Genomic DNA, 9,576 nt, shown 5'->3' with positions numbered 1-9,576 from the left:
ATTTCATAGTTTTTTTCTGCATCTTGTATCTACTTCTGCAAACTGTTTGAAAACTGATGCTTTACTTTTTTCACAATCACTACTATGGCAAGGAAGTTAATCTGCCTATTCATTTAAAAACATATGGTGCATATATTTATCTTTTGGAGTTGCAGTGCATGCTCTAAAACTGCTCTTTCCCTCTTTGCAAAGGTTTGAAACTGAGTCTGTCTCTTTATTTTACATGTCACAGAGGTTTAGACCTGACAATACACATACCAGGCAACCATGCATGTCTGCTCTTATTATCAATATGTCCACTGGCTATCCATTTATAATGACTTGGACTGGGTGATACATTTAAATGAAAGGATGTTGCATTGATTAATGAAATTAAATTGTCAAAGTAGAAAAGGTGAAGTTTAAGACACCGAAAATTGAAAAAATGGGGACTAAGACTTCTTCACAGTGCTATAAATATTACAAAACAGATCTATATTGGATTCTCTCTTCTTTTTCAATGAATATTCAAACAGAAACTAATGTGCAGATAAAACTTTACATTTCATGGTATTTGTTAGGGAATTAGTCAAATTTCTTTGATTTATACAAAAAAAAAAAAAAATCTGCTGGTGTTATTTTAAACTAAATCTGACTCATTATCATGATCGACTTGGAGATTTTGTAAAAACGTTTTGTAACTTCCACTGTACTTTTTGTCCAAACATCCTAACCATTTCCTATGGCGTCATTTGCATATATATAATGAAAATGGCCCCATCTTGCAATGATAAAGATGATGATCTGGATTCATGAAAACTGAATGAAATCTAAGTTAGACCTAGACCAATTCTCTGGGGGGAAAACACCTCCGTCCAGCAGTTTTTGCATAAAGTTGTTAACGGACAGACAAACAAACAGATAAATGCCAGTAAAAACACAACATCCTTGGCGGCAAAAATCGCACAGAGTCTCTAGCACAAGCTTAGGAGTCAACCTTTATTGATACAGTTTAAAAAAAACATTTCAGTGAACAACAAGAAAAATTATTTCTTCATATTTGCTTCAGTATGGCTTTTTATACTGGTCATGTAAAGACAAGGAAAAGAAAAACACCATTATAAAGTATTTAATCTGTTATGAATCATTTACCAACACTAAGAAAGTTCTTTTTTAGGATCCAATCTGCTTTTTCTTTACTATTACACAGCAATAATGACAATTACATTAAAAAAAACTTTACTGTTGTTGAGCAAAAATTTAAAAAACAGCCATTTTATTGTGCAACCACTCTCATAAAAATTCAGAAACAGTTGATTATTATGTGGGATTTTTAATTATCATGTAAAAATGACTAAGGAGGAGCAACATGTTCTTCCAGTATAAAAACAATCATTGTAAAGGTTGTGACACGTTTTACAGAAAAACAGTAATTAGTAGCACAAGTACAAGTAGCGCGAACTGTGACCTACTTCCACTTTGTTTGAGCACTCAACACAAAAAGAAAACTGTGAGATGTTTTCATCATCTTCAGAACTAAAAGAAAGTAAAAGAATCAGGCAACAGGGAGAGAACATGGCAACAGGGATTTCAGGAATAAACTAATTTGATGAAGGAATTTGCAGAAAATAACTGTGGTTGGTAGGTTGTATTGTCTATTTAATCTTGTTTATGGTGTTTACAATAAAACATAATTTCATATTTAATTATTTCCAAATGTAGCACAGGTTCTTATTCACAGTGCACAACCTAAAGATTTTCAGAGGGTGATTATGAATGCATGTAAACACATAATGGTACAAGATATAACTGATCGCATATATGATTAAAAAAAAAAAAAAAAAAAGGGAAAAAAGAGCAAAAATTAAAGAAGATTCCAGAAGTAACTGGGTATGATCGGAATACCAGAAGTTTCAACCTTTTTTCTACACCAGTAAAAACCCACCATTCATTCATTTAAACTGGCTGATATTGACTACTTTCAGCATTGTCACTGCTAAAATATGTTTCACTTGCTGAGACTTCTTACATGATAACTGGGAGCTATTAATCAGAATCCTTTTTTTTGTTTCAATCAAAACATTTTTACAGTGTAGCTGAGGCATCAAAAAGCACTGGTATGCCTTACATTTCTTTTAAATGTACTGTTGTGTTTCTAAACTCTGCACACAGTGTCCGTCTTGATGGTTGGACACCTTGTCGATATTCAAATACTCTCCTCTGTCTCTGTCAGGGAGTAAAATAAATTAGATGCTCTTTAACTGCCCTGCAGTTGCAATGTGACCGGTGATGATATAACTGAAGACATAAAATATACAAAATGCTTACAAAGTACAGTATCAGGACTGTGTCTTAAAAATAATAATAATTAAAAATAAAATGAGGAGAGATCTGAACCTGATTTCTGGATGGTTGATTTCATGACTTTCACCTTCCAGCCGCAAAGAAAAACAAATAGATACTTATGTTGCCCAAAAGTTTATGTGCGCAGATACAAAACATTTTAAAAAGCAAGAAAAAACAAAAATAAATCATACTGGTGTTATCTGAATTCAACAATGTAAAACGGTGATAAAGGACAAAGTCCAAAGTCTCAAAGATCTTAACCAATAAAACACATTTCAAACACACACTGTAAACAGCATACTGTCCATGTAACTTTGTGAAATCCTCTTATCATACAGACACTGGACTAAATATCATGTTGTGATTGCTTTAGATTTATTGGCAGAAACTAGTTGTTTAGAATTTGGGTGCATTTTGAAAAAATAAAGATAAGATACACATAAAGTGGTCGAAAATCTGGTAAAATCTTTTTTTTCTGTAAAGATGAGCTGTGTGTTCTGATCCTCAACTCTATTCACGATTTCTTTGCAATCCAGTTCCCAAAAAGCATCCCTAACCAAGCAGCAGTGGAGAAATAAGCCAATCCATCCTGCTCTTAGTCCAACAGTTAGTTTAGATTGCTTTACACAACCTCAGCTTCTCCTAAATTCTCAAAGAACAATGGCCCAACTCAGTAGTTGATAAAAAAACAACAAAGAAATTTCATCCATTGCCATATTCTTCTGTGGACCTTGTGTACCTATATGCTTTGCTGTCCAGCAACAATCCTTCCTTATCTTACATGAAATAAAACACTTGCCAAAATCATCCCGGTCATTCAGTCTGAATGAGACTCAGTGTCAAGTCAGGCTGCAGGTCAAATTAAATTTCTTCTTCATTGATATGCTGTAGCGAATATTAGCTCTTTTCCTTTGGGGGAGTTATTTTTCGGGATACAAAAACAATACAAAAAAAGTCCAATTTTGGAACATTTTTTTCTATAATTAACCATGTGAGCTGGCGGGATGTGGAACTTGAGCCTTCAGTATTACTTAACACTCTATCCCATATAAGAATATGAACACACAATCAAAGGCTGGGCTTCAACACACTGCTCACCTTTGGTTGATGGCAGGAGCTTCTTTAGCATAAGAAAAAAAAAAAAACATCCTTCAAACTGGTCAAGAGGGCAGTAATATCAATGTGATATCAAAGCAGGTGCTTGGGAGCATGTTAAGGAGTTTTTGTCTGCATGATTCAGAATTGAAGGGTGGGTGGAGGGCGCAACGGTGGTGGACAGGGAGGGCCTGGGGGCGTGCGAGATGGTGGTGGTCCTGGAGGCAACTGGCCTGATGGGGGCGATCTGGCCGGAGGACTGGTGGAGACGGGGGATGAGGGGGTGCTGTGATTGGCATGGCGGTAGTCTGGTGAAGGCGTATGGATTGGAGTGCGAGGTGCAGCCTTGGCTGCCGCAGCTTCATCTTTAACTCTTGTGAAATTGATGCATCGACCCTACAAAGAAGAGAAGAAATGTGGGTGATTACAGACAAATCAAGTGATTACTGATACTTTAGATACTTGCTGCTCAACAATCTGTGTGTTCGGGGTGGGAAAATCAAATCGAATTATCGAAAATTGGGATTTTTTTTTTGCTTCACAATTTTAAAATCGATTTTTAGTTTTAAAAAATCTATATTTTTTCAAATAAATAAAAATAATCCATCATAGAATTTTTGTCATTTTTATAATTTATATTGATCTTTTTACTTGTCTTCTTGGGCATTTTAGCAGCAGAATGATGGTCTGGCTACTGTGTTGTTTACTCCTAATTGAAATCAAGAAAAATGACAAGCAAAAAGAAAAGTTTTATACATTTCTTTGGTTTTTAATCTACAAAAATCAGCAAAATTAAAGAATTGTGAGAATCGCAATTTAAATTGAATCAGCACCCAAAAAATAGGAATCGAATCGAATCAAAAGCATATCATCACACCCCTACTGTGTGTTCACATATAACATGTGCAGCTATGAAATAATGTTCTGAAAGAGCTGCTTGCAAGAAGGTGTCTGAAAAACTCCCAGTTTTCCCACCAAGCTTCTGAGCAGTGGCTCTAAAAGTGACAGAGTTCATATGTAAGTGCAGCTAACAATAATCTGGAACATTTACTATAGATAAGTGCATGCACTAAAACAATTGTTACTTAATTCACTTTCTGCTGATCGTGACGGCACTTATCAGTTGCTAACACAACCATATACATGTACAATTGATAAGTGAGCAGAAGGTTATTAAAGTCATGTAAACAAAACACTTATATCTGCATTTTGCACAATATTCTGAAAGCTGCCTGACTCAGGCTGCAGTCCAGCATATTTCTTGTGAGTATTTCCACAGTGGTGAAGCTCTTCCTTTGAAATGTATGGGGGGATGACAATAACCTGTGACCTAAACCAACCGGTAATAACCAATAACCTCAACATGAGGCCCATCACAATTAAGTTAACATGCATGTTACCTTAATGAGGCTTTGACATGAAAGGTTCCACACAGAAAAGCCCCAGCTAAACCAGGAACCTCCTTGCTGTGAGGGAATGGTATTAATCACCAAACCATTCTTTAGAAATCTGCTGGTGGCATACGCAAGTTACTAGAAGTATGAATTTCATATGAGGTATATTTTCATTAAGTCTTTTCATGATGGTAATTTTGATTTTGTTTGATGCCAGACCACATTTTATATCTGTTTTAGTTTAGTTCTGAAGACTGTGAGGATTTTAACAGATGATTTACATCGTTTTCGTATCCCCAAACATGGAATAACCTTACCCATGAGAAAATATCATGCTGGATCACACCAATGCTGTAAGTACTGAAATGTTTCCTCTTGGACAATTTTGTGTTGCCTGATTGTGGCATTTCTTTTTATTATTGCATAAAAAAGGATGCGCAACACTCAGCAGTTATTCTATTAGATGGGACAGCATACATCGGCAGCTGCCCCTGAAACCCTGGAAGCAGAGTGAATAAAGGGCACTCCCGGTTGATTTCCATTTTAAAGAGTCAATTTATTTCAGTTTGGTGCAGAAGGAGAGTCATAGTTTACTAAGAAGAGATCAGTAACTAATGTTTTCTGCATGAAGCAACAGACCTTAACATATGTGGGCAACAAAAAGAAGCATGGCGGTACTTTAATTAAGTGGACAATAAAGTTAAACGCACATTTTGAGGGATGGATCTAGCTAACCATGGTACAATGAGTACTGGCTTACTAAACAATTGTGAAAAGACCAGAAGATGACTGTTTTTGTTGTAGCTAAACACTCATGTGTGGGCAACATTTAGTTCAGTCGCCACATTTACAATCACTACTGGTCCCAGTTTTAAACTCTTCTTTTCTTTCCTTGAATACCTCCCCTCTCTTCTGACTGAACAATAAAGGCCACTAGAGTTCATAAAATCCTTTTTTCTTTTCAAAACCACTCTATGTGGAAAGGGCTCACATTAATGATGACATCTCTACAAGTCAACTAATCAGTTTTCATTGGCCAAACTAGTCCACTCCAAAAATCATAAAACACCTATGCCTCGTACATAACAGCTCAAGCCAAACCAAATACTCTCCACAGCTGAGCAGAGCCACCAGATCCCATCAGTGTTGGGATATAACATTTAGGTTTTTCCATTTTAACAAATGAGATGTCAAGTAAACATGGACATGTATAATCTAAAGTACATCTGGCTTAAGAAGTCAGTGGAGCTCAGGTCATGGTACAGTCCCTGCTGTTTGAATGTTTGCTTGTGTGTACGTGTGTGTACGTAGCTGTGTGCGGCCAGCTGGTGTTCTGGATTACGTGTAAATCCTACATGCTTTTACACCCACACTCCAAATTATCCCGGCTAGGCAAGTGTTTTGTACTCACAATCGTAACCTGCTTACCAAAGTTCTCCTGGTCATCATGAAGCCATGTGGAGAAAAAAGATTGGGGTTAGAGGGAACATGGTGGTGTGTTTATGAGGGGGGAGGTGGCAAAGGGGCACGGCTGAAGTTGAACGTTTTAACAATATAAGGTTGACCTAACAGCTATAAAAACAGAGAAATGTTCTCACTTTAAGCTACTTATAAAATATGAAACTAACCACAAACTTTAGCAGGTTCCCAGACATTGCTGCTATTGAAACCCTCCAGTTGCTTGGGGTTGTAGCCAGAACAGGCAGAATTAATGCTACTCTTCTAATAAGCAGTGCTTATGATCTGAGCAGCAAGACAGTTTTACATAGAGGAAAACTTTGGACAAAGATTTGAAATTACCTACTAAGTAGAGTGGAACCAAGACATTGGATTTGGGTCAGTATTATTCTTACAGCACAGTGTGGATGTAGATAAAGGCCAAAGACTGAAGTCAAAATTTACCCTGTACTCCAGCAGCCAAGATGACTTCAGTCATTCTGCCGTTACACAGATTCCAACTTAACACAAACATATTAAAAGGCAACACGTCCTCTGTAACACGTGTGGTCCCACAGACACTTATTCAGCCTGCCATTACGCAAAACTGAGGCTCATGTCAAATAGTTTGAACCCTTTTCCTTGCCTCATGGAAAGTTTTTACTTTTCCCCAAATGCCTATACATTCTTTAAAGTGCTGCAGCACATTGGTTTAATCCCATTCAGGCTTTTCATTGAAAAACAAATTAATTAAAAGGTTTTTTTGAGCTGTTTATCTTGTTGGAGGCTTTCTGAGGTTGCAAACTAAATCGTATAAAACTAATTTATTTCCTTAGAACAGCTTCTATTTCCTATTATGTAAGAAATGTTGTGCCAAGAAATTAACATTTTTGTGGTCAAATGTTGCTTTTTTTTTTTAAAGGAAACATTGAGTAACACAATTTATCACACTTGGGAGGCATGTTTATTGGCATTTTTGTACTGTTTAAAGAGAAATGTGTTTAAAGTGAACCATTAGCAACTAGGTAGCTAACCTAGCTTAGCAGACTTAGTAAAAGAAAAAGGAAACTAGGCCTAACAGAACCATGAATGAAATAAGGTGTTTTATATGGTTTGTCAAACTCATACAAAGATATCCTCAATAACCCACAAGCAAGCAAAATAAAAGATAAAATTTTTGATTTGTGAGTAGAAATGTTAGCTGCTATGTTTCCCATCATGCTAACCTAATTGCTCTCAGCAGTAACCACATATTCATTATATAAATGTGAAATTTAAAACTGCTCATATAAATTTGAGAAAACTACTGAAAATATGAAAAGTTTGAGAGTTATGCTGTGGTAAGATGTACATTTAGATGCTTGGACTGTTTTACAGCATCGTTATGGTCAGGCTTTACAGAAATCAGACTCAGACAGACTGAATTAACCCCATAAGCTAACATTCAGTGATTAGCCATCTGTTTTCAGAAGAAGCAGAAATCAGAAGTGTATCAAATTAATGACACCATAAAGACTTGTGCAAAAATGTATGTCACTAGCAGTACTGCGATTCCTTGTCAGCCTCTGATCTATTTTTCTAAAGTAAGTGGACATAATTGATAGAGTAAGTTGTTGTTTTTTTCCCATTCGGCTTGTCCCTGATTGAAGGGGTCACCACAGCGAATCATCGCTCAGGTGAATTGGCACACAGATGCCCTTCCTGACGCAACCCTTTGCATTTATCCGGGCTGGGACCAGTATGCAGAGAACAAGCCTCCTCGGGGCCGCTGCAGCGCAGGGAGCAGCAATCGAACCACCGACCATCATGCCACACAACAAGCAGCTCAACCTCCTGAGCCACCACCCCAATAATTGATAGAGTATGTATTAAACAATTATCCAACATGAAACTGTTATGAATAGCATTAGGTTAGCTAACTGCTATATAGCTATGCAGCTGACATGAAGCCACCCTGCCATATTGCTTTTATCCTACAAGTTCAGCTGATGTTCTTAAATTTCCCACAATTTATAAAAAGATAAAAGAAGAAATGGGTATGTTTTTTTAATGCCTGAATCAGAAGTTATTAGACTTGGAAAACTAGACTTAAATGACTAGTAGTTGTGAAATTCCTACAAAGGAAACAATGCACAATGGGAAAATGGACCATTTACATCCTCAGCTTTTATCCCTCTGCCTGGCAGACATCTGGTTTTGTTTGCTTCCTGTTTGCCTGGTTATTGTGGTTCATTTGCAGAAATGCCTCCGTTATCTCAAAGCAGAAAATAGTGCTCATGTGCAACTTTAAAACCTTTTAGCTAATCGATTCCTTTAGTCTTTTAAGTTTACAAGGGTGACTAACTTTGGTCATATTTAGAATATTTTATAAACCCTTTCTGATTTTTTCCTCTTAAACATTCTCCTTTTAACTGCACTCTGAACTTTACATTTTCCTGGATTAAAGAAAGCCACATATGCTTGCTTTTTCCTCTCTGACCTCCTCCTCTGTCTGCAGCAAGGTCGTAAAACTGACTAGGTCTGACTAAAATGTGTCCGTATACAGGAGACATGGTGGGTCAGTTGGTGGAGACAGGCCTGGCAGCTGTCTGCCATAGGTATTACCTCATGTCCCTTAGCCAGCTAACTGCCTCCCTGAGGAGGCTTGTGTAATGTAAATAAGAGCTGGACTCTGCTTCAGACTGTCATAGTTGTGTTTTAACAATCCTCAACCTCACAATGACTAACTACTTTTTCAAATATAGATGAACATGCATACACATCCAAAGTACAGCCTAATATGTCCTATCCAAATTCTGCTTTTTTTTTAATACTGTATATCTTTCCATGTGGAGTAAATTGGTCATTCGTAGGCATAAAAAGCTGAAAGCAGCTGCATGGTACATGCACTCTCTCTCTGGCTAATAATTTTATGAGTGTGCTGCACAACGCTGCAACCATGAGCTTTTATTGAGTGTGATATTTAGCTGTTGCTTTGGGAATGAGCATAACAAAAGAAATGCATCAAGAATCCAGACTGAACTTGTTTATTTTCTTCTCATTATTATCTTGTGATTTTCAACATCTGTACTAAAGTATCTCACCACAGTTTCCACTTTTTTTTTCTTTGAAATAAGACATGACACCACCTGGAAATGAGCCGGCCTGCTGGCCTGTAAGATGTCGCTGCTGCTTCCATGCAAACCGCAAATGACTTAAAGAGGCGACGTCATTGGAGAGGAAAAGGAGACGGGTTTTCTTTAAGACAGTTTAAGAATGCAGTCATTGCTGAAAGGTTTTCTGGGTAGGGAAATTTAATGACAGAGAAAATAAATCCAAATAGTTT

General features: G+C 37.0%; 1 protein-coding gene across 1 annotated transcript in view; it reads right to left on the bottom strand.

Annotated features, from left to right (window-relative positions):
* Positions 1 to 3,139: 3,139 nt before the first annotated feature.
* Positions 3,140 to 9,576, bottom strand: part of LOC306771300 (anthrax toxin receptor 1-like) — a 42,104-nt gene continuing 35,667 nt past the window's right edge. The window contains exon 18 of the mRNA XM_079260448.1: positions 3,140 to 3,816. Within this exon, the coding sequence (XP_079116574.1) occupies positions 3,562 to 3,816 (255 nt within the window). The 3' untranslated portion in view covers positions 3,140 to 3,561. The remainder of the gene's footprint in view (positions 3,817 to 9,576) is intronic.

Source organism: Telmatherina bonti (genome assembly GCF_933228915.1).
Source record: "Telmatherina bonti genome assembly, chromosome: 21".
NCBI lineage: Eukaryota > Metazoa > Chordata > Actinopteri > Atheriniformes > Telmatherinidae > Telmatherina > Telmatherina bonti.
The sequence above is the reverse complement of the archived record's forward strand: the minus strand, read 5'-3'. Positions and strand labels throughout refer to the sequence as shown.